Raw genomic sequence first — 26,150 nt, 5'->3', positions numbered from 1 at the left:
ACAGATTTACATTGTTTTATTGTGCACATACTTTCAGAGACAAGAAAAGAAACATTTCCACTAATGCAGGACCAATAAAAGAACAAGATATTTATTAAATATGATTTTAAAATTACTTCTTTTTTTTAAGATGAGGCGGATCAGTGTGGAACAAAGATGATATTAAATGGGTTACAGAAGTCACCGGTTGTGTGTGTTTGTTACGAACATGCACCGTTCAAATCATCCGAAAGCTGTCCATCTCTCCTCAAAACCATCCACAACCACTGTTAAACATAGACTTAGTCTGCCATTGATTTGATGCTCAATTCGACACTGCGATTAATTGGTAATGAAACTGCGGCTTTTGAGATCGCCTGATTCTGCACCCCTGGCTAACTTACATGCAGTACTTGGAAACACCAGGCCGTTTACCTGCATCTATTTCATCGGTGATATGCAAATGGCAGTAAAGTCGACATCTCATTGGCTGTTAATTATACGACAGAAGCCGACGTGTGCACCATCTACCGCATAAATCATTAGCGAGGATTCCACAACACTGACCCTAAACTCAGAGCTGCTGAAATATTTCTAGAATCGCAGGCGATGGTTTTGTCACACGGAAACCAGCACTGGAATGTTGTCACGTGATCTTTTTAGAGCAGATCGGTGCTGGAAAATGGTGTGTGACGCCTCAGCGACCTCTGCTGAAGCCAGCAAGTCTCGTATTTGAAGAAAACAAAATGGCTGTTACATATTCACTCATGCAAACACATTTGAAGAAAATATGAGACAAAGGATGGTTATGTCGCCTTTTTAAATCATATCGCGTTTCTCTCTCTATAGTACGAATGACTAACTTCGCATAAGCTCGGTTTTATTAGGAAAAACTACATTTGAAAAAATCTAGAGAGAGGAAAGTTAGCAGTAGGGTGATCTCACAAACACGTCCAGGTCACGGTTTATGGAAGCTCATTTGTGCAACACGAGAAAAAAAGAATCATGCTTTGGTAAATCATAATTATGGTTTTTAATTAAGACATTACAAATTATGAGAGACTAAGTCATCATTTTGAGATACACTTTTGATGTAAAAAGTCCAATTCAATTAGATTAACATCCTAATTTCAACTTACCTCAATTATGATTTAAAATAAACTACTTTTAAAATGTGATCGAGAAATTGTCATAATTATGATAAAGTCTCAATTGACACAACTTTTTAGCATCATCATTTCAACTTTTTAACCCAATTATGACTCATAATATTGAAATTTGAGATGTAATATTGAGAAATTGAGATAAACAGTCAAAATTATGATGTATAGTCATATTTACAATACGCTCATCTACTCGGTCTCATAACTTTCAACAATTCAACAAAAATTCAACATTCAATTTGTGAATTTTAATCTCACAATTATGACTCAGTATCTCATAATTAAAATGTTCATGTCATAATTATGATTTTTCCAAAGCATGAGCATCTTATGTGGTGGAAATGGGCTTCCATAAACAATAAAGAAGCCTTTTCTTTTTTTTTAGGACCATTACGAATTTTATGCATTATTTTCATGACAATTAAATACATTTCCCCCCAAATTCTTATCAATGTGTCAAGATGAGTTTTTGTAATTCCCATAATTGTCAATAGTGAGTCTTATTACAGTTACAGCCTTTTTAAAAACTGAAATCAGTATAAAGGCACAATAACAAATATTACCATTGTGTATAACTACTTTACAGTTGAAATAATACACCAATTTTGTGGATTACAACCATACGAATGGGGTGAGAAGACAAGTTTAATTGTTGTAACTAATGTCACAATACCACCCTAAATACCAGATCTAAAAAGGGCTTGTTGTCTTTTGTTTAGGGGGTAAAATGTGACCCAGACATTGAGTTTTGTGAGATTCATCCAGCTGAGAGACAAAGGTTCCCCACCAGCTCCGTCTGTAGCCTCTCCTCCTCCGTTTAAAGAGACAGGGAAGGGAGAGGGACTCAGACGGCCAGATGCTTTTACTGTATTTGTACACCTTCAACACTTGTGGAGCATTGTGAAGCGAGAGCAGGTGGAGGATAACGACCCCAGAACCGGCAGGGTGCGGGAGGGTTGGATGTAGTGTGCTGGACCTGCTGGGTGAAGGCATATGATGAGTCGTCAGTCGAATGAAATGAGCTGAGCCTCTGCACTGCCCGGAGGAGCCTGCGGGTGCTGCTGTTGGGATTGCTGCTGCGGACCACCAGGGGGAGCCATCTGTTCAAAGACATCAACAAACAGTTGACAGTGTAAACAGTTGAGCGTATACTGCACATTTTTGTAAATGTGACCACAAGTCGGTACTGAAATGTTAAAAATGTGACCATCCCAGCATTTACCTCTAGCATTTTGAGCATTTGCTGTTGAACAGATTCATAAACAACTCTGATTGGCCATTGAGTTCACTCGCTCAACATATATGTCTGTGATTGGCTACAATGATCAGCGCTTCAAAAACATGTCTTCACTGAGCGCTTACACAGATAGACACGGGAGCGTTTGAAAGCAAGCGTCTATCAGTGGATATATTAGGGATGTGCGTGATTCGGGATGATTAGCGTGTGAACGCAATGGCCAATCACAGACATATATGTTGAGCACGTGAACGCAACGGCCAATCACAGACATATATGTTGAGCACGTGAACGCAATGGCCAATCACATACATATATATTGAGCACGTGAACGCAATGGCCAATCACATACATATATTTTGAGCATGTGAACACAATGGCCAATCAGAGACATGTTGATCACATGAACTAGAGATGCGCGGATGGGCTATTATTTCATCCGCAACCGCATCACAAAACTTATCCGTCCGCACCAACGTTTGACAAATTTTCAAAACCGCACCCGCCCGCCATCCACTGATTGGGCAATGCACGGCGCTGCTGATGACAGCCGCGAGACTAGAAAGCTCTTACCTCAGAATATCTGCAGTGAACTCCGTCTCCGATCGGCGCACAGGGACAAAAATAAATAAATAGTCTAAATTAAACGCACTTCGGCAAACCTGACCTTATCTGATAGGCTACTGTACAATATTTTCATTGTAGCCTAATAGAAAATGCATTTTGGCACATCATTTCAACATGCTGCTATTTAGCCTACTACTAATGAATGCCTATTTCACTTTATTTTTTAGCAAATAGATAGAAAGCTTGAATAAAATAAGTCATTTACATTATAGGTAAACTCTACACTGTCATGTCAGGGTGACGACTATAGGACAGCGCCGCTGCTCCCACCACGCGCTGTGTGCGTTGGGCACCAAGAGCTGAGGGAGCGCACCAAAAAAATAGCCTAATGAAAAATCAATAATTATAATGCCGATATTATTTCAGTATAGAAATGCAGACTTCCCAAATCTCCCGGAAGTTCCGGGAGTCTCCCGCATATTGATAGCGGCTCACTGATGCCCGCGAATTTGTTAAAATCTCCCGGAATCTGTGAGACTGTGCTCCAAACCGCGTAGCGCATGCACGGCAGAGAGGGAGAGAGAGCAAGAGACCGCGCGCGTGTGCCTCATGAAGAGCATGTAATATCATTCCCCTATTTTCTTTTTTTGGATGTAGGTATAGTATAGTAAGATAACAATATTAACAATGTATACATATATTTTTCATTTGATTGGTTCAACTGCCCGCCACCCGCCCGAATTTAATTAAAATATAATTTTTTGTCACGTCATCCGCCCGATCCGGGGCTGGAACCGCCAACCGCGCATCTCTAACATGAACACAATGGCCAATAACAGACATATATTTTGAGCGTGTGAACACAATGGCCAATCACAGGCATATATTTTGAGCGTGTGAACACAATGGCCAATCACAGGCATATATTTTGAGCGTGTGAACACAATGGCCAATCACAGGCATATATTTTGAGCGTGTGAACACAATGGCCAATCACAGGCATATATGTTGAGTGTGTGAACACAATGACAAACCAGGGGTGTTTAAGAATCCATTCAACAGCGCTCAAAATGCTAGAGGGAAATGCTGGTATCGTCACATTTTAAAAATTTCAGTTCTGACTTTGACAACACTACCATGTCTAAGATATGTAAAAAAAATACACTCAAAATGGTAAGAGAGTAGTATGAGTGTATGCTATTCCACACAATGAAATGTTTAACCTTAAAACTTCTGACCTGCTGGTACATAGGCTGCTGCCCAGGCATGTAGGGCTGTTGGGGGGGCATGTTGGGGTCTTGTCCCGGAAGAGCGCTCATCATATTCTGCAACAGAAATCAAACTTTACATCCTGTTTGATTTCAGATCTGAGACATATAGGTTTAATGCAAGCCACAAATGTGCTCTGATACAGGAAAGCATACCTGCATGTTGTATGGCTGGTAGCCCATGTAAGCAATACCATTGGTGGGGGCAGCCTGGGACATAGGGGGCAAACTCTGAGCTTGGGACACCACGTTCTAGAGAAACAACATGTAAACATTCATGCCCAACATTCAACCTTTATGCTACACAAAGCAGACTTGCACTTCCTGAAGGAAATAAAAGTATTCGTTAGGGCTGGGAATAGACATACATTTCATGAATCGATTTCGATTGAGCATGAAATTCGATTAAATTCTGATCTTGATTCAATTCAATTCGATCAATTCATTTGGATACATATATATATATATATATAAGGTACAGTACGTCAATTAATCCTGAAGGAAAAAAATCTTTCAACTAATACAGTTAACTATATGGGGAAACCTGTCAACATTACTATAATATTTAGAGGTTAAAATAACAACGGACTTGCACGCATTAAAATTACACAAGGCAGTTTTTACAATAAAGTTGTGATAATAGTCTTTTAATGACATAAATGTTTCTACACTCGTTTTTGAAATATAAACATTTAAATGGTGGATTTCATATAAACTTGTTTATCATCACAGATTTATTCAAACACACTTTAATGAGGTGGTAAAATGCCCTTTTCACAAGATGTAAAATAAATCTCTGAGGTCCCCAGAGTGTGTGTGTGAAGTTTTAGCACAAAATACCCTACAGATATTTGTATATAGCATGTTAAAGTTTCACTTTTTGAGGGTTAGCAAAAACGCACCGTTTTGTTCCTGGCCCTTTAAATGCAAATGAGCTGCTGCAGAGGGCGGGGTTTAAAGAGCTCGCGTGTGTTAGCAGCTGCGATTACCTCACGCACACACACTAAAATGACAGAAACTGTTCTGCCTTTAATGTTAAAATGGAGTCTGACAAAGATGGAGAGACTCAAGAAAGAAGTGACAACATGTAGAATGCAACAGGACGTCTCTGAATGGTTAGTTGATGAATTTATGTTGCTGATGTGGAGTTAAATATCTTCAATTAGCATATTCTGTCATGGTAATCTATAAATCGCTCGTATAGGAACTGTTGTGAGATGCACACCGAGTGACTTTCTATTGCATGTGAAAAGATGGATGCTAAAGTTTGAGCTGACTCACAAATGTACTCTTATACAGCAACTTTTCCTCTTCTCAACATGGACTGCATGTTCAGGGGGCGGGGTTTATGTAGATTTTAGGGTTGGTGATGTCACTAACCCGGGAGGAACGTGTAGTCACTAACCCGGGAGGAACATGTAGTCCCTACTGGCAGTACTGTAAGTACGGTAGCAATCAGCTCACATGGCGCTTGAACCGAGATGCCACAGCCATCACATTAAGAGCACCAAAACAGCACTTATTGTTTGAATTTCTTAATAAAATGTACATTAATTAAACTATGACTACACTTTATTTCAAAAGTAACAAACCACAAAACGTATTTGGATTTATTGGATGGGGAGTACGTTACAAATAGTGTTTAGTAAAGTTGTTCACACATCAACTGAAAACAACAGAATCAAATATTGATTATTGGCATTTAAAGGTTCTCTAAGCGATCCTGGGTGACGTCACTTCTTGTTGACGTTCGAACTATTGTCAAACAAAACGGAGGCTAGCTAGACCCTCCCTCCTCCTCATCCGCGCACTAACCCCCCAAACCCCACCCCACATCATTCTTGTCGGTTATTGGCTGGAACAGTTTGTTATGTTTCGTGGTGCGGGTTAGTCCAGTTTGTTTTTGCTGCTGTTTGTGGAGCCTGGGGTGTCTACAGAGACCGCGTTTTTTTTAGAGTGTGTTCAGGAGACAGACAGCTAGCGGATAGTGAGGAGATATTTGCTGTATGTGACAAAAAAATGTTTGGCCTAAAAAATGCGTGACATCGCTTAGAGCACCTTTAAGAATCCATATCGGTTCATTGAAGTGAGAATCAGACAGAATTAGTGTTTTCAACCCAGCCCTAGTACTTGTAAAGCAGTGAAAGAATATGATGGTTTTAGGTAAATGTAAGGCTTTGATTCTGAACGGGATGTCCTGACCTGGTAGCCCTGCGTGGGTGTGGGCTGGTAGTTAGTGTAGGCAGGGGTGGTCGTGGGAGGGGCTTGTCCAGGGGCGACTGGCTGCCCGCTGGTGCCTGCAGGCTGATACATGTAAGCGTTCACCATGTTGGGATCTAAAAAACAGTGGGCAGAGAATCTAATTAATAAATTCGAATTTTTGTTTCCAGCACATTAGAAGCTTATCTAGTTGAAGCGTTAACAAAAGGTAGAGGATGTTTGGGTGACCTGCAGGCATGGCCTGGTACGGGCCACCAGCAGACGTCTGTCCGGGCTGGTTCATGTAGACTCCATGCATGGGCGACCCCTCCACTGAACCAGCAGGACTGAACGTGCCTGGATAACTGGGAGGGCCAGCGGGGGGGTACACCACCCCTCCGGCCACGTTAGGAGGCAAAGACTGCATCTGCAAACAGAACATTACAAACAAGGCTGAAACAACTAATCGATAAAATCAGTGAGAATCACAACGATCAGAAGTTGATTATCAATTAATTGTGTCTGCATTTTAAGTCAAGCGATTACCGTATTTTCCGGACTATAAGTCGCATTTTTTTCATAGTTTGGCTGGTCCTGCGACTTATAGTCAGGTGCGACTTATATATCAAAATGAATTCATACTGACTGAGATGAACCAAGAAAAAACATTACCGTCTACAGCCGCGACTCCCGCGAGAGGGCGCTCTAGTTAGCGGAGTTGTTCAGAAGCGACACCGAGGAAGAATTCAATGGATTCAGTGTTGTGGAATGAGATCGCGGGAGCTTGGTGAAGTTGCTTACCGGTAACTTGTTGGACTCGCTGGCTTGTTATATTAATGTAGCCTATTCAGACTCCCAGGTATATGTTCTGTGTCCCAGTGTGTAGATGAATAACTGTTAATGTGTTACGTTAACATGCCGGACACCTATTCAGCCTGTTGTTCTGTGTGCTATTGTGGAGCTGAAGAACTTGCCTTTCCAGATTAAATGTCTGTTCTTGGTCTTGGATTTTGTGGAAAAAAGTTCTAAATAAGTGCGACTTATATATGTTTTTTTTTCTTTACTCTTCATGACGCATTTTTGGACTGATGCGACTTATACTCAGGATGTAATAATTGCTAAGTTCAGATGAGTGAACGTTTGCATTCCCCCTACGAAGTTACCATTAGTGCTTTTGTTTTGATTCATCATTATTTTTAATTTAGTGATTTTGACTTAAAGGACAAGTTCGGTATTTTACACTTAAAGCCCTGTTTACAGATCGTATCTGATGAAATAGAACGGTTAAGATTCAAATTTGGACACATGCTGCTGTCGCGAGAATTTTAGTTTGATTTAGCTTCCCACCCCCACCCCCACAATGGTTGTCTATGGCCACTGGCAGATTCCTTCCTAAAACACATTAAACTTTCGTTTACAAAGACGTGAAACTCACCGAGTGGTCAGGGGTGTTCACTGATACGGTCCCAAAAAAAAACGCTGAAAAAGATGCATTCCAACAGGTTTTATCGTAGTGTTTGTCCAACTCCATTGATTGTATTGAATGTGCTGTGTGAGGTACGATATTCCTCCGCCGCTTCTTCTTCTGCTTCTTCTGTGTATTAAATGAAATGCCAGCGGTTTGCTTGCAATCGGCAAAGGTGCATTATCGCCACCAACTGGTGTCTATTATTCAAGCTCTCAACGGAAGAATCTGGGTGTGACGCGTTTGGCAAAATAGGTCCACAAACGCTAAATAAAACTAAAATTCTCAAGACAGGAGCATGTGTCCAAATTTTAATCTTAACCGTTCTATTTCATCAGATACGATCTGTAAACAGGGCTTTAAGTGTAAAATACCGAACTTGTCCTTTAATGTTATAAACACTTATAATAGGCTTACCATAGTGAATCAGGGCAAGACAAAAACACATTTTGCAACTAAGGATTGGTGTATTGACCCATTATTTACATTGTTATAGTCTACGACTTCTTTGCAAATAATGTACGGCACAGCCTACATAGATACATGAAATATATTTGTTTTCATTTTCACACTGACTGGAGCACAACATTGGCCAGGCTGTGGAATAATGTTTTTTGAAAATAATGGATTAAGTTTGGGATTTTTCATTCGATCAATTAAAGGATTAGCCAACAAATGTATAGTTTATGAAAAATATGAAAATATAAAAAACTTTGGCCTGTAAGAGGCGTTATACTAGTTTTATGATGCGCCTTTGTCATGTAACTTTTGTATGAATATGAAACTGAGATGGTTTCAACTGTGTCTCTCAATTAAACTTTAATAGCAAAAAAAATTTGGTAAGTCTGATTAATTAGAAAATTATTTAATACTATTCCTTGTTCATTTAGCAATTTTTAAAAAATATCTATTTAAAAATATATCTATTATTAGAGATATTAAATCATCAAAAATGTCTAAAAATATACTGATTTTAATATTGGCCAGCCCTTCAAGCAACTCATTTAGTTCTCAGTTAGAGCAAACTTACAGATATACAAATGATGCATTTACTTGTTAACTTATATTATTCATCATGACGGATTAATTCCTTCCGGCAGGCTGACTGTGTCAAAAGTGTGGCTGTGGCAGTGCGCACCTGTGAGTAAGGCAGAGAGAAGGCCGGCATCTGTGCTCTCATCTGAATGGTGTGTTTCTGCTGCTCCAGGCGCATCTGTCTCTCCTTCTCCTGCTCCTGCAGACGCTGAATCGCCAGCTGCCTTTGCATCTCCAGATACTCCTGCAGCAACCAATCACAGTCAGTTTCCCCCCCTCGTCACACGTGATTCAGTGGTAAACAGAAAAGCAACATGCCTGTTTCTTCTGCCTCATGATCTCCAGTTTCTGGGCGAGCTGGATTTGTCTCTGTCTCTCAGCCTCTTCGGCAGCCCGTCGCAGCTTCTCCCGGTGCTCCTCTCTCAGAGCGTTCAGTGCCGCTCGCGCGTCGCGCACCTGCGCCAGCTTGTCCTGAAGACCCTCATAGTACACTGACAGAGAGAGAGAGAGAAGACAACATTCAGCATCTCAAGACCTTAGAATTCACTCTGAGACGATACTTTAAAAACACCAAACCACCAAGCTACTATACAGTTGTAAAAGATCATTTTGAAAAAATTATCTACAGTGCAAGTTTCTGACAAAAAGATCAGGTAAACAGCTTGAAAAAAACACACAAAAAAACACATCTGTTTTGATCATTATTTAAATTGATTCATTTTCAAATTTATTTCAAATTATTTTATTAAATATGTAAAATAATCAAATAATCCATCTAATTAGTCAACATTAGTTAGTGCATTATGTATCATGGATACTGACAACTAAAAAACAATTAGTTAATTGTAATCTAAAAAACAGTTCATTTATTATATTTTTTTTTATTTATTTTAATGTATGTATGTATTTGGTTGGAGGTTAATGTTTGTTAGCATGTTTGTATATATACTGGGCTCTTACAATTCCATGTTAATTTAATGGACAGTATGGACTCTATTCTAAGGGGTGGGGGACTATGAATGTGATTTATATTGTTAAAAACAATAAAAACAAACTTTGAACCAAAAAACAGTTCATTTAAAACCTGTAGTAATGTTTATCAATCTTATCTTATCTTCTATTCACCTAACCCACCTACCAACCAACCAACCAACCAACCAAAATCCCTACTAGTGTTAGGGTATCCCTACACAATACTGGAATGTCCAATTTCGATATGATACCTTGAAAAATATCGATATTCGATACCATTGGGAAAACTGCCATATATACTGCCATACAGATAATTTGTTATTATCTCATAATGTTTTGAAAATTTGGGTAATTTTTTTGTAATAGCTTACACACAGCACAGGGAGGCTAAAAAGACGAGTAAACCATCAGTAATAAAATAAGAACAAATAAATAAATTGCATACAATAACACAAATAACTACAATAGAATAAAGAGAGATTAAGTTTTTTCTGGTGGGTCTAACCGTATATATTCAATACTACAGAAACTAAAGTAATCAAATGTAAAATAACACTGGATGGTTTTCATTGTAAAAATTAAATACAGATTAATGCTTACAATTAAAGTTACAAAAGTTATTCAGTCAAGAGCAGCGAGTGATTTTCTCTTTTGATCTTTGATTATCATGATAGACAGCAGAAGGTTTATTAGGCTGCTGTCACTTTAAGAGCGTATGCACGGATCCAATATACTGTTACACAGCATGTGTTTTCTCTCAACTATTTATGTTCCAAAACTGACTATGTTTACCTGAATATTCGGCAAGATGGCCATTTTGACATAATTTTGTATGTATTCATTTAATTAAGCGCAATAAGCCAAGAAAGAACCACTTTGGCGAGCTTGAGAGAGTTTAAGAGGCGGCTTTATGTGCACGACACTTATACATACATGAAGGAATTACTAAAATCATGCGCAATTTAATCACTACTAAACCAGAGTGAATGAGACGAGTGAGTGAGAGGAGGTGGTGTATCAATTTGGCGTCGGAGAGAAGAGAGAGCGAGAAAGCACAGCTGGTATCTGTGTATCGAAACTGCAGAAAAGGAGTATTGGAACCGCTTCAGATGTTTCAGTCTCAATACGTATCAAAATATCGACACTACTACCTACCTACTTAACTAACTACTTACCTACCAACCTATCTAAATATTGTTTTGATCCAAAGGATTGTCGCATTTTACAAAGTGTTAATTGAATTTAACAGTAAAAAAAATCTTATGTGGAGTTGTTTACTTGGACGTTTTCGGTGCACACGGGAAAGACCTCACTAACTGATAATGAAACCATATATAGATTATTTTCATTCTCGATAATTAACGGTTTTATTGAATGGTAAATGCAGCCTTTGACCAGATCACATGTTTTGGAGGCCAATTTGCACCTATATTTAGCACTGTTGATACCAGATGGAAACGTGGATGACTCACTTCTCTTTTCATCCAGCTGGTTGAGTATTTCCAGCAGCTGTGGGTGCATGTTGTTGATGGACTGGAAGAGAGATAGCACGGAGCTGTCATTGGTGATGCTGCGGCCACGCATGTGGTTGCTCTTCATGCGGTTCAGGAAAGTGGTGACGGCATTCTGCAAGGCCTTCAGGAACTGCTCATGGTTCTCCTCAGATTCTCCATTCTGATACTGCTGCTGAAGAAACAGACGCAAGACATTCAGCGTGAGTAACGTGAAACAGTGACTATCCATCCATTTTAGAGCTCCAAGTACCTCCACTATGTTGATGGGTTGGACTGGAGCGTGGCTTTCCACTGGTTGGCTGATTGGCACAGGCTCAGCCAATGAAACAGGAGCAGGGGCGGAGGGGGTGGGACTCTTGCGAACCTCTTCCTGTTTCTTCTCCCAGTAAGTTCTGTTCAGGTAACGGGCCAGCTGAAAATAATATTTCACAATATTACTGTATTTTAGAGTATGGAGGCTTGTTTCCGCCACGGAATAAAACAATTTAAAAGATAATTGCGATTTTTTTTCCTCGTAATTCTGACTTATTTTCTCAGAATTGTGAAATATAAACTTGCAATTGTGAGTTATAAAGTCCAATACTTTAAAATACTTTTTTTTCTAAGAATTACGACTTTTTATCTCGCAATAGTGAGATATAAACTCACAATTGTGAGTAATAAAGTCAGAATTTTGTGATATAAAGTCTATTTTGCTATTTTGATATAAAGTTTATTTTGCTAAATTGCTAGTAATAAAGTCAGAATTTTGGCGCAATTCTTAGAAAAAAAAAGAATTGTCTTTTCTCCCACTTAGAATTGGACTTTATATCTCGCAATTGTAAGAAAAAAGTCAATTGTGAGGTAAAAATGTCGCAATTACCTTTTTTTCTTTTTTCTTCAGTAGTGGAAACAAGCTTCCATATCCTCAAACTTTTGAACAGTATTTTGTATAACTTCCGCATATTTACTTTACTAATACACATTCATAGTCTTGATATGAGGGTAAATAAACCCTTTTGGATTAACTATTTATTTTTCGTGTTTATTGCCTGAAATCGCTTGTATTTGTCAATTGTAAGTCACTTTGGATAAAAGTGTCTCCAAAACGAATAAATGCAAGTGTAACTATTCCTTTAAATTATTGTTTTTACCTCTGGATCCACGTCTTCGGCTGATGGAGCCGATGAGTTCTGAAATGTAAAAAAGGGGAACAATGTAGCCTCTAAAGATAAATGTCATCTTCAATTCGTCACTTAAATGAAGGTCTCTTACCACAGGTGAGGAGTAGAGAGTGCTGACAGGAGGGGCAGAGGAAGTCACAGGGGTGGGGTCTGCTTTGGGGTACGCAGAGTAAGGGTTCTTCTGTCTCTGTAAACACACACACACAAAGACAATCATCACGTGCCCCTTCATTTCTGCTGACAGCAGCGTTAGCTTGTAGCCGTCTCACCATCCTCTCCTTCTCCTCCGCTTCACTCTGAGACAGTGCGATGGCCAGCTGCAGCTCCTCTTCCTCCTGCAGCGCGGCCTCGTCTCTTTTCGGAGGCATCTGAGGAGCAGAGCAGCATGAGGTGGTCAGGACGAAACAACAGGCAGGGGAGGAGAGGAGAGGGGGCTGGACACATTTTCATTCAAATTTGTTTTCATTTAAATATTAGCAAGGCAAGAGGGGTGGGAGGGGGATAGAGAACATAAAAATAATAAAAAAAGAGTTTACAGTTTAAATTGAAATTAATAATATTTAGTCATTAATAAGGGGTCATATCACTGCCTTCCATCGATTCGGACAAGTTTAAAAAATATATATATTAACACCAACACTGATACAATCACTGATATACTGTACATGTATATTAAAGGTGAAGTGTGTAATTTCTACACTATTAACTGCAATCCGTCTGTTTGCCACGACAAAACATTGGCTCTACCTTTGGTGTGAAACTGCTTAATTGGTGTGAAAATTCACCACTAAAAGTTTTTGGTCAGTAAGATGTTTTTAAAGAAATTAATACTTTCATTCAGCAAGGATGCATTAAATGGATCAAAAGTGACAGTAAAGATATTTAAGGCCCCGATACACTTCAAGCAAAATCGAAGAACAAACTGATGTGACGTCAAACACCAAACTTTGAACAAAATCAGGCGAAAACTAAGTTCATTTGGTGTTTGTTTCGGGAGTTCGAAACAGTTTGCCAAAGCGAACTACCATTGGTCAGTGGCAATGATGTAATAAGAGGTTGTAGCTCTAAGGCTCTGCCTACTTTCTCGTGGAAATCTTCTATGGTTCATTTCGTCACAGAATCTGAGGTAGAAGCGTTCATCCATGTGTGATTGTCTGTCTGCTGGGGCTGGAGAGGCACGATTCAACGGCAGCCAGTTCGGAGCGCTTCTCCGCATTATTCATGAGACTTAACTCATTTAACCCAATCACTGCGCTGTATTACGCATGAGATCGTATTACAGCGGAGAATTCAAACCTTATTTCAGTGCGGTTCCATCCGCTGATAGACGCCTACTTTTAAAAAGCTCCCCTGTGTATCAGTGCGAGCGCTCGGTGAAGAACGCAAAGATGTCATTGTTGATCATTGTAGCCAATCACAGACACTTTAAGTGTCGTTTTCTCACCGCTGTCATTTTTGTTGTGTTTATTTTGTTATCGAGAGGAAAGCGCGCAGCACATATTTACATATTCATCTAAGCTTTGCTCTCAGCAGCGTGGACGGCGTTGGGATGTTCACTAACAGTATATCACTGCTCACGTATTTCAAAGAAACGAAGAGCGATACAGAACTTCGCCTTGAGTAAAGGAGACTTCATAAGAGACTTCTTTCAAAAAACATTTTTATAAAATCTTACCGACCCCAAACTTTTTAGCAGTGTTGTAATTATAATGGCAAATAAACAAACCATTCTGAAAACAGTGTGTTTGGTCAAACTAGTGGCACAGAAATGATACACTTCACCTTTAAATGTTGCGTTCATTACTGATTTGAGTGGGATTGACAGGAAGCACACAAACTCGACAGTAATATGTGCTCTCACTCATGAGCCTCAAAATTGCTTTGCATTTAAGATCCAAATAAACTGGTGATGAGGATTAAACTCTTGTTTTATTGTCCGTTTCTATAAATGTTGGTGGCATGCTTCATAATTGTGACGCCCATGAGTGTGAGCCCTCTATGAAATGTAACTACTTACTGCTTCGGTGGGCACTACCTGAGACTGCTGGGACAGAGGGCTGGTCAGGTACTCAGGGGGAAGCTCGGACTGCCCAGCGCTGGCGGCCTTCCCTTCAGCTTTTCTAGGAGGGGGAGAGAGGGACGGGTGGCTGGTGAAGAGGAGGGTTTAGGAGACACAATCAACCTGGTCAATCTCTGGAAGTCAGCAGGCTTATGAACATGAGGGACAACTCAAAGATAATATTACAATACAATAGATAGAAATGACAAAAAGGAAGGGGGTAAAAGCAACATTCAAAAACCTATTGAGCCACCTTTCTATCCAATGCCTACATAAGCTACAACCCAAGTCACTGATACGGGACACTCTGCATAGGCAGCAAGTGTCACTTTTGATCACTTTAACACATCCTTGCTGAATAAAGGTGTTAATTAACAAAAAAAAAAAAAAACTGTCCCCAAACTTTTGAATTAGGGCTGAACGATTCTGGAAAATAATCTAATTGCGATTTTTTTTAAGCTCTTTATCTTCTGTATTATTCAACAAAGACAAGCAATAATCATTGTATGGCATGACCAACACAATATTAGATAGATTAAACATAAACTGTTCTTTCCTGTAGGCCAGACCTATATATGCGTTACATGGTTTTTCTTGGGTCAACATGGTCTTTGACATGGCCATCCACACACACACTAGCCCTACCCACGTGATCTGCGAGCCCAATACTGACAATAAATTAAAAATAAAAAGCAAAAAAAACAGTTAGTGATTTTTGCTCAGCTTATTTTTGATATCTCATATTATGCATGATCTCTTACCTTGATGTTTGTTTCTTTTGTTCCTCACTGTTTACACTTGGTTGCTCACTCTTTTCTTCGGGACTGTGGCTGAGAATTATTCAGTTTACAAACTCTTCCAAATTATATATAAGCTTTGCAATTATCAGACACCGATAATATCATTCTTTGCTAGACCTGATAATTATGTTGGTATGTAATAATATCAATATTAAAAAGTAGCATAAAAAAAATAACATTACAATGTTTATTTGGACTAATAGTCTCATTTTCTACCATATACAATTGAATAAAGTTAGCAGCTAGCTAACAACAACTTGCTTAGCTCTGGTTTCACCTCACTCCAATCTAAACAAAATGATTTGATAGGTAATTTACTGCACAATTGTCATATAAATAACCTGAAAATACTGTGGATAATTAAGGCTAAATCTTACTAGCAACTCTTGCTAAATGGTGTAAAGCACATTTGCATTCTCATTTCAGAGGTGTTGAGTAAACGATTCGTTATACACTAGTGATGGGTTGATCATGAACGAGTACTTCATTTTTAACAAATTTTTATTATGACTCGAGTTGTCTCAGAGTGATTCGATCATTTTGTATTGACCGCACATGCGCAACGTCCTATAGGTTCTGTACAGGAAACCGAAATGATTAGTTCACCTTAGTCTTCAGGTCCGAGTGGTTTCTTCCTTTGCCACGTGACGTGACAGCTGTATTTATATAATTCCCAAACTTTCTTACAAATAAGAGCGTAGTCGGTTATATCTTAACTCTTACAGTTACGTGATACGTTTCTGGTCTCATACTGTAGGTTTTTTACCATTACAATTTATAAATGTGCGAATTTCTGTCATGATAGTTATTTTCCATACAACTGAAAATGTGGTATAGAGTTGGGTAATACTTTAATCTTAATCCGTATGATGGGGAAAATCACTTTGATAAAGCAAATACCTACATATTATAACAATATACATTTACGTGACAAAAGAACGAACGACTCGAACCCAAAGACTCAAGAAGTGAACTAATCATTTCTGTATCCGGTACACACTACACAGCTCAGCTTATGGGAATGTGACGTGACAAAAAAACGAATGACTCAGATCAGGAGGTAAACTATACACTGCATAGCCTGAAGACCCAGATAAGCAATGAATAAACCATTTTCTGTTTCTAATAATTTGGCCTTGGTTGCATTATACTTTTTCTCTTATTCAAAATGCGATCAACGGTGTAGATGTGTTCGAGAATTTGGCCGTTAACTTGTAATGAACAAAATTACTTGAATAAAATATTTGTTCATTTTGATGAACGAGATTCAAAGATCCAAGTCAGAAAATGATCCGAACTTCCCATCACTATTGTACACCGATTCAGACAGAGACATCATATTACGATATTATCGCAAATGCAATTGAATCGTTCAGCCCTATTTCGAATGGTAGTGTGTCAAACGCTCCCCACCCCAAGCATGATACTCGACTCACAATTGATTTCAAAATGTGCCAGCTGTATGAGGATTCTTACAACAACAACAACAAAATCTCATTGTGTGAGATTTAATTTTTATGTGAATTATTATAGGCATCATGACAGCAAAAACTAAATGAACAGCACAGTAGCTGTGTTTCTGTCCACCTATTTTAATACGAATTTAGGGATATTACATTACAAAAAAACGCTGGATTGAAACGCCCAGATTTGATTAATTTCTACAAATTGAATTGAGGTGGAATTTTTTTTATCCATTAAGAAGACAAGCGCATAAACTATTTTTTTTTAATAGTTTTTTTAAAAACACATTTACCGAATAAATCTCTCGATACACTACAACAAACCCATGTGATTTTGCCTCAACAGAGGATGTGATTGGATAACTGGATTAACCAGCAGACCAATCACATAATCTCAAATGTCGGTTTGATCGTTCTGAAATGCCTCGCAGAAGCGTTTCACGCGATTGCGTTCCCAAACATCAGGCGTCCGAATACAAGATGACATGGCCGTCTCTGCGTTTCATCTGCGCGCTCTGAACTGTCATTTATGATGTAAGAAAAAGAGCCTCAATGGCTTGCCCAATTGCAGCAGATTCCCATATTTATTACAGATAATCTGCGCTAAATACCCAGGAAGCGACCATTTTGTTTTCTCGAACACAAGGTATGGAAACGCTGCTTTATTCGCAAATGTTTTATGCGTTATTCCAATTTTGCGCATAAATTAAATTCCCAACATTGAACTGAAACATAGCAAGTCATAGATATCAGTCTTCACATATACTCACTTGTTGAGAATCTCAAAGCAGGGCTCGCACACTCGCACCTCCTTCTCAATGCCAAACTTGGGAATGGTCGAGTACTTCGAAGAGCACTTCCCACAGAAAATCTGCCCACATGCCCTGCAGTGGTGCTGAATGAAAAGCCACCAGCCATTATACATCATGAGGTCAGCTTATACGGGCCAGTGCTTCTCAAACCTGTCCTGGAGCCCCCCCATCACTGCCCATTTTGGACCCAACATCAGGCACCCAACTCGAAACAGTGTTCGAAATTGCCCCCTAAATTCCCTACATTACTCCACTAATATAGTTAACTCGAAGGAGTGAATGAATACGAGTGAGTGAATTTGGACACTGAGTGTGCCGGATGGGGCAGCTGCTTTTGCATAGTTTTGGTTTGCAGTTTAAAAGTCATTTGAAACTTAGCAAACTGGCAGCTCCAGTAGTAAAGAAAAAAATTATCTAGAACTCTGTCATGGAAACTAGCATGTATAAACCTTAATTAAAAAATAATCAATTTATCCCAGTATGATATTACGCTGTACCCACATTGGACCAGCAGTTTGGAAAATGGATGGATGGATGATTCAGCTGTGGGCGAGACGCGGGAATTAATTCGACGCGACAGTCACAGTGCATTATGGGTATTCTCTAGCCGCTGAGTGTGTATCGGTTGTACACTCGTTATTGTGGTGCATTGTGGGATTGAATGAGTGCACTTGATAACGTGGTACAACATGGTTTCGGACACCGCTAAAAATGGTGTGTCCTATTTAAGGGTATAGGGGGCGATTTCGACACAAGTCTTGCAGTCTGTACCAATGAGCTGATGAGTTGAATCAAGCATGTTAGATGAGGGAGACATACAAAATGTGAAGTGGAGGGGGTCCTCAGGACATCTTTTGAGAAACACTGATATAGGCTACTTCATAAACATTATATAGCTCAGTATGGTAGATTTATTATCAAAGGAGCGGTTTGTACCTTTCGGGTCATAACGCCAAACTGAACCCTACATCTGTGACACTCCTCTGCATCCACCCAATCAGGGGCCTGAAAAACAACAACAACAAAAAAACATGACAAACCAAACACCAGAGTGTGCAGAACGTATTCGCTTTACTCAACAGTTATTCTCACCCTCTCTGCTGCAAACATGGCATCACTCTCCTTGAACTCTGGGAAGACATGACCTGGTCAAATAGAAGGGATTGTATTTCTTTAAAGAGTGTCACAGCCGTCATTAAGCAACTATTGTTGTTGTGAAGCCACATTCACACATACAGAATTTTTAGCATTGTGTATTGTTGTCGTAGTAGGTGTTTGTACAGTTGGATCCCCTTACATTGTTGGTACTGTAGGCAGCACGAATGCTCAAAACCAGTGGTCGACCAATAAATCATCAAGGCCAATATATCAGACGATATTTGTCCGTTTTGAAATATCGACGCTGGCTGGCAGATAAGTTTTTCTGTATGGCCAATGTGTCGGAAGTGAGACTTTTATTTTGAAAGCGCTGAGAACGCCAGTGCCTGAGCATCCGAGCTCCCATTCTCCATCTTTATTAGTTTATCGTCTCTGTTTATCAGTTGTCTAATACTTTTATTAGACAGAGCTGTTAAACAAAGAACGCAAACGGTCCACTTAAAGCTATTATAGCATTTGTTTTTTCTATGATTAGTAACATAATGGCAAATGCTACAATAGTTCCTAATCTACCATCAGCAAAAACACATTTATATAATTAAAACAAGTCTTTGAATATCTAATAAGCATCTAATTTCACAAACTTGCATACATGACTGTCTGCGTGACCATTTTCGTCATTGGAGGTTTTTTGTGTGTGTCCTGTAAATCAATTGCACTGCGCATGTGTCGAACTTCCATCCACGGTGCTATGAAAGTCAATATCGGTCGATAACCATTCAAAATAAATAGCAAAAACACTTGATTTCGTTTTTAAATAAGAATGGTGGATGTTTTAAATAAGATTTTGAATGGTGATCGATGCTATGAAAGTCAATATCGGTCGATCACCATTCATCCAACATTCTTATTTAAAAACGAAATCAAGTGTTTTTGCTATTTATTTTGCATTGGCAAATGTTTGTTTATAACTTACAGTAGTAGTGTATGATATATCATATAATTTTGGTTACTGCAAATCGCTGTATGTGTGAAGTCCCTTTGGTTTATGAATCTTACCTTCCACCTTCATGATCTGATAGGTATCCTGGACGACTTTGTACTTGGGCTCGTTGCGGAAGGCGTGGGACCAGGCCTGGATCAGATAAAGGATCTTGTTCTTCACGTTCGGTTCGGGTTGTTTCTAAACACAGAAGTGTCACATTCTCTCAGTGATGGCTTAAAAAAAAACAAGCTCTGAACTCAAAAGTTGCCTAAAAAGTCCATAAAAAAACACATGAGAACAACAATATATAAAAAATCCTCTATTAAGGTGGCTCAAATCCTTCTCTGGAGTGGTCAATCTCACAGAAAATCAACAAAAGAACTCCAAATTTGTTTAGTTTCTGATTTCTGCTGGAACTCCCCTCAGAAAAATAAACATGTGACGACGATGACACAATCAGGAAGTACAGTTTAGCATGATTCACTGGGTCTGACCCACTTGGAAAGATCATGAAGGCAGGGCCAAAGACTCTTAAAGCAACAGTGTACAGGACAGACGGGTTGAGTTTAGCAGCAGTCACCTTGAACAGCTCCTTCAGCTCCTCCATTGTCTGCTTACAGGCCACTTCATCATGAATCGTCTGGCCACAGTTCTTCACCACTGACTCCAGGACCTGGCGACAAGCAAATGCTGACTTACACACATGACCTTGACTGATCGGGGGCACAATACAAAACTTTTTGTATTAACTATGTATGTACCCAACATTAAAGTGCTACTATTATGCTATTTTAAAGGTTTCCACAGTTTTGTTTTGGAGTCTCCTACAATAGGTTTACATGCATGCAGGTCAAAAAACACTTTCATTTTCTCACAAAAAATATACAGTACATTGCAGTATGACCAAATTTCTCACAGTGTCTGAAAACAAGTTGTTCGAAGATTCAGTCTTTCTAATCCCCTTCTTTGAGCAAGCCTCCTCTGCTCTGATTGGTCAGATGGCTCAGTCTGTTGTGATTGGTCTACTCTGCTCTGATTGTTTAGATGGCGCAGTCTGTTGTGATTGGTCTACTCTTCTCTGATTGTTTAGTTGGCGCAGTCTGTTGTGATTGGTCTACTCTGCTCTGATTGTTTAGATGGCGCAGTCTGTTGTGATTGGTCTACTCTTCTCTGATTGTTTAGTTGGCGCAGTCTGTTGTGATTGGTCTACTCTTCTCTGATTGTTTAGATGGCGCAGTCTGTTGTGATTGGTCTACTCTTCTCTGATTGTTTAGTTGGCGCAGTCTGTTGTGATTGGTCTACTCTGATTGGTCAGATGGCTCAGTCTGTTGTGATTGGTCTACTCTGCTCTGATTGGTCAGATGGCTCAGTCTGTTGTGATTGGTCTACTCTTCTCTGATTGTTTAGATGGCGCAGTCTGTTGTGATTGGTCTACTCTTCTCTGATTGTTTAGTTGGCGCAGTCTGTTGTGATTGGTCTACTCTTCTCTGATTGGTCAGATGGCTCAGTCTGTTGTGATTGGTCTACTCTGATTGGTCAGATGGCTCAGTCTGTTGTGATTGGTCTACTCTGCTCTGATTGGTCAGATGGCTCAGTCTGTTGTGATTGGTCTACTCTTCTCTGATTGTTTAGATGGCGCAGTCTGTTGTGATTGGTCTACTCTTCTCTGATTGGTCAGATGGCTCAGTCTGTTGTGATTGGTCTACTCTTCTCTGATTGGTCAGATGGCTCAGTCTGTTGTGATTGGTCTACTCTTCTCTGATTGTTTAGATGGCACAGTCTGTTGTGATTGGTCTACTCTTCTCTGATTGGTCAGATGGCTCAGTCTGTTGTGATTGGTCTACTCTTCTCTGATTGGTCAGATGGCTCAGTCTGTTGTGATTGGTCTACTCTTCTCTGATTGGTCAGATGGCGCAGTCTGTTGTGATTGGTCTACTCTTCTCTGATTGGTCAGATGGCTCAGTCTGTTGTGATTGGTCTACTCTGATTGGTCAGATGGCTCAGTCTGTTGTGATTGGTCTACTCTGCTCTGATTGGTCAGATGGCTCAGTCTGTTGTGATTGGTCTACTCTTCTCTGATTGGTCAGATGGCTCAGTCTGTTGTGATTGGTCTACTCTTCTCTGATTGTTTAGATGGCGCAGTCTGTTGTGATTGGTCTACTCTTCTCTGATTGGTCAGATGGCGCAGTCTGTTGTGATTGGTCTACTCTTCTCTGATTGTTTAGATGGCGCAGTCTGTTGTGATTGGTCTCCTCTTCTCTGATTGTTTAGATGGCGCAGTCTGTTGTGATTGGTCTCCTCTTCTCTGATTGTTTAGATGGCGCAGTCTGTTGTGATTGGTCTACTCTTCTCTGATTGTTTAGATGGCGCAGTCTGTTGTGATTGGTCTACTCTGCTCTGATTGTTTAGATGGCGCAGTCTGTTGTGATTGGTCTACTCTTCTCTGATTGTTTAGATGGCGCAGTCTGTTGTGATTGGTCTACTCTTCTCTGATTGGTCAGATGGCTCAGTCTGTTGTGATTGGTCTACTCTTCTCTGATTGTTTAGATGGCGCAGTCTGTTGTGATTGGTCTACTCTTCTCTGATTGTTTAGATGGCGCAGTCTGTTGTGATTGGTCTACTCTTCTCTGATTGTTTAGATGGCGCAGTCTGTTGTGATTGGTCTACTCTTCTCTGATTGTTTAGATGGCGCAGTCTGTTGTATGGCTGTGCAATTAATTGAATTTCGATTTCGGCTCCCAACGATCACCAAAATAGTACAATCGCGTAAAAACTATTATTTTGCCATGTTTTGTTGTGCAAGAACACTCTTATTTTGTCTTGTGTTCTGAATGACACGCACATTTTAATTGTTCAAAAAGTACAATAAATGTTCAAATTTCGATTTACGCATTGTTGAAAGGTGTCTTTTTAATAAATGCAACACTTTCCCAAAGTCATGTGAAATAATTGTGTTACATAATCGCGATTATAAAATAATCGTGATTATGATTTTTTCCATAACCGAGCAGCCCTAGTCTGTTGTGAATGGTTTCCAACAGGCGCTCTAAAGCCCAAAGTATACTTCGGCTGTCCGCGCGACGTAATTTCTGTCACCAAGAGGGTCCGCGCCGTGGATGTCCACACACGCATTCAACAGAACCAAATACGTCCGCACCGTGACCGAATACGTCTTTCCGCGCTCACAGCCAAAGGAGTATACTTTGAAAGGTTTGTGAGCTCAACTCTGCACAAGCCTTAAGGGGTGGACCAATCACAACAGACTGGGTCATCTGACCAATCAGAGCAGAGTAGGCTCACAGAAAGAAGGGGTTCAGAGAGACTGAATCTTCTGAAAAGAGGTGATGTTGCAATGTATATTATGAGAAAACTAAAGTGCTTTGTAACCTTGGATGCATGAAATCTGTTGTAGGAGACCTCTAAAACAAAATTTGAAATAGCATAATAGGGGCACTTTCATGTATTTGTAATTTATCCATTTAGTAACCCTTTTTTATTTTTTTTACAATTTATCTTTAAACTTTTGTTTCTCAATTTTATTTTTGCGTCCAGTTTGAAAGCCCCTGGTCTTAAGTGCTCAACATAATGAAGATGATTGACACTTACCTCAAGAGCATAGAGCGCCACATGAGGATTTTTGTCATTGAGTTTTTTCTTGATGGCACCAATTGCATATTTTGCCCTGGTGGTGGGAAATGACAAAACAGAATGGCAGGTATGACAATATTTATGACTCCTGCTTTTACACTGATATGCAAACATGACCAAATGTTGTATGCTCTTACTGCGTATCGCCTTGCCGGATGAGGTCACATATCTGCAGAATGGACTCCCAGTCGGTCTCCAGCAGCAGCTGGCTGGTAGCCTTATCTGTAAAGGATTGGAGGATCACATGTCTGATCAGAATCAATTCTCTCAAGGTTTGTTTACTGAAAACATGGGAAAAGAAAAAGGAAAAGACCATGTTCAGGTATGACAGTATAGACCCATTTTGCGCTGTTGTCACAATTACATCACGGCGTTAGCTGGAGGCAAAACTGGAGACAGGCAATACAAACCAGCACAGATTCGGCTACAAAAGGAGCTTAAAATGTCACCTTGTTGTGTTGTTGGGTGCAAGAATCGACGGAGTACAGGCTCGAATTTTAAATGTTTTCTAAACTATTTGTGATTATTTGTGAATAATCTATGATTGTATACATTGTTGTGAATGATTGTGACTAGACTTTTTGAAGAACCTGGTAAGAAAGAATGATCAAATACATAAAGTAAAAAAAATGTATTTGCTGTATATGGAATTTTTATTTCTAGCAAATATTCACATCATTAAAATTGCATTGTTCACATTTTCGCTTTTTGGCCTTGCCGCTGGCGACGCAACGTACCACACAAGTCGTGTACGCGACCATTCAGCACATAGTTATAGGCATCTAAAGATTTATATTCCCTCAGTTTCTCTATCAGGTGTAGATGTCAGGCCACTCAAACAGAGAATGCGTTAACGTTAATCCTGTCAGATCGTCCATCCATTAACTGAGCCTGTACGGGTCAGCCGATCTGGTGCCGTCCGTTAAAATTAACTTTTCCAAATAACAATCCCAGTCCTGGACAGTGGATTTTTTCAGATCGGACGGTTTTTAAAACCTTTTGGATTTGCTTAATTCTATGTGATTATTTTGTTATTGTTTTTTATATTATTTGCTTACATTTATTTGATAGCATGTTTTCAACTTTTCATTATGTATTTTAATGTTTTTCTATTTTATTCTTATAAAGCACTTTTGAGATACAACTTTGATAGGCGCTATAAAAGTTATGTATTCTTTTTATTCACTAAATGAACACAAGGAATAACAATATTTTATATTCTTCATTTATCACCAATAATATAACAACAAACAGCATTTACCTACATATTTAAAATACAAATTACACGAAATTCACAAAAAAGAGAGAAAACTTTGATTATTTTGTTGTTGTTCGATATCTCACTTTAAAGTGATTTTAAATGTTGCCTAATTCAAATCAGAAATGTACACAATTTAAATGTACACAATATTTCACAATTACAATATAGATAGATAGACAGATAGATAGATAGATAGATATTTGTGAAGTCTTGGAAATTAAGCTGATGTGTGAAACAGGAAGTTACTGTTATGTGGTGAATCTGTATGTAAGTGGACCAAAACATCCTCTCTCGATTACATGAGCAAACAGGAAGAACCAACCGTGACTAACGGGAATACACTAAAACACACCTTCAAAATCCTCAAAAATTACACTTTTCCAAAAGGTGTGAGCAACTGAAAACATAAATATTTATTTAAAACGCAATTACAATATGACAAATTATATTTGACAACAGCAAATTTAGTCAATGACAAACAAATGTCACTGCCAATGACATCAGACACACACGACAGAGTACAAAGGGAGAAACGCATACATGATTTGTTATTTTATTATTTTTGTAGCTTGTGAAATAGAGGCCTGAAAATAGCTTTAGCTCCAGTGCGCTGCTAACTAGCTTACATAAGATAACTTAATTGATTTATTTAAGACAATAATAACACAATAAAGTTGAACTGAACTGAGAAGGATAGTCGCAATGTCATGTTAAAGTTCGTGTCAGTGGTTTGTTTTAATGTTCGATGGGCAAAATGAAGACAATAGATGTTGAGGGCTAACATTACCGTGACTACTGAAGCTGGGCTAGTGTTAGCATTAGCAGACTCATCGGTCTGTCAGTCAGAATTAACACCGAAAACATCACATAGAATACATACCCAACAGTCTCTCAAATGTTCCGCCGCCTTTGCCCATGTCTAATCTCTGATATCGGGACGATCTCTGAGTCTGTTTTGCTGTTGTTCACCTGTGTGAATAAGCGAGTTTCACTGCCGGGTAACACGCGCATGCGCACAAGAAAGACGCGAATGTCAAATAAAAGTCCAAGTCACAGTAACATTATTGTCATTCCCTGTATAGCCAGAGTGATACAAAAAGAGTCTGCTTTGTTATTAAACGACATTAGTATTTATAATAAAAGATGTAATAATAAACATATCCTCCGTGTCTGTCGTTTACAGACTACAAACGAGACTGCATCTGGTTTTCCACATGTGTGTGTGTGTGTGTGTGTGTGTGTGTGTGTGTGAGAGAGAGAGAGAGAGAGAGAGAGAGAGAGAGAGAGAGAGAGAGAGAGAGAGATGGAGAGAGAGAGAGAATATTTGTATTATTTTGCCCATTCTAGTGCTATCACAATGCAACAAATGATTTTATTGATCGGTAACTGAGAATAAGCATAACATTTTTGTTATATGAATTTGCTGCATGAAACCAACGCTGTAACTCCAACCCTCTGTACA

At 39.2% G+C, this 26,150-nt stretch overlaps 1 protein-coding gene across 17 annotated transcripts; it reads right to left on the bottom strand.

Annotated features, from left to right (window-relative positions):
* Position 1: 1 nt before the first annotated feature.
* hgs (hepatocyte growth factor-regulated tyrosine kinase substrate) lies at positions 2–25,926 on the bottom strand. 17 transcript variants are annotated; one of them, XM_079612228.1, is made up of 22 exons: positions 25,569–25,926; positions 23,565–23,649; positions 23,386–23,461; positions 20,360–20,452; positions 19,854–19,977; positions 18,789–18,841; positions 18,633–18,701; positions 17,655–17,779; positions 15,383–15,451; positions 14,580–14,709; positions 12,832–12,930; positions 12,654–12,749; positions 12,533–12,571; positions 11,650–11,811; positions 11,358–11,571; positions 9,232–9,404; positions 9,017–9,157; positions 6,663–6,840; positions 6,417–6,550; positions 4,371–4,466; positions 4,185–4,271; positions 2–2,242 (listed from the first exon to the last, which is right to left on the bottom strand). In XM_079612228.1, the coding sequence occupies exons 1-22, from the start codon at positions 25,603–25,605 to the stop codon at positions 2,147–2,149; spliced, it is 2,376 nt and encodes a 791-aa protein (XP_079468354.1). In that variant the 5' UTR covers positions 25,606–25,926; the 3' UTR covers positions 2–2,146. The 17 variants fall into 17 exon arrangements, with proteins under 17 accessions (XP_079468354.1, XP_079468363.1, XP_079468367.1 ...); XM_079612237.1 differs by having other exon boundaries at positions 11,358–11,568; positions 25,569–25,773; XM_079612241.1 differs by having other exon boundaries at positions 11,358–11,568; positions 14,580–14,682; positions 25,569–25,773.
* Between the last annotated feature and the right edge of the window lie 224 nt (positions 25,927–26,150).

The sequence above is a fragment of the Phoxinus phoxinus genome (assembly GCF_949152265.1).
Source record: "Phoxinus phoxinus genome assembly, chromosome: 1".
NCBI lineage: Eukaryota > Metazoa > Chordata > Actinopteri > Cypriniformes > Leuciscidae > Phoxinus > Phoxinus phoxinus.
The sequence above is the reverse complement of the archived record's forward strand: the minus strand, read 5'-3'. Positions and strand labels throughout refer to the sequence as shown.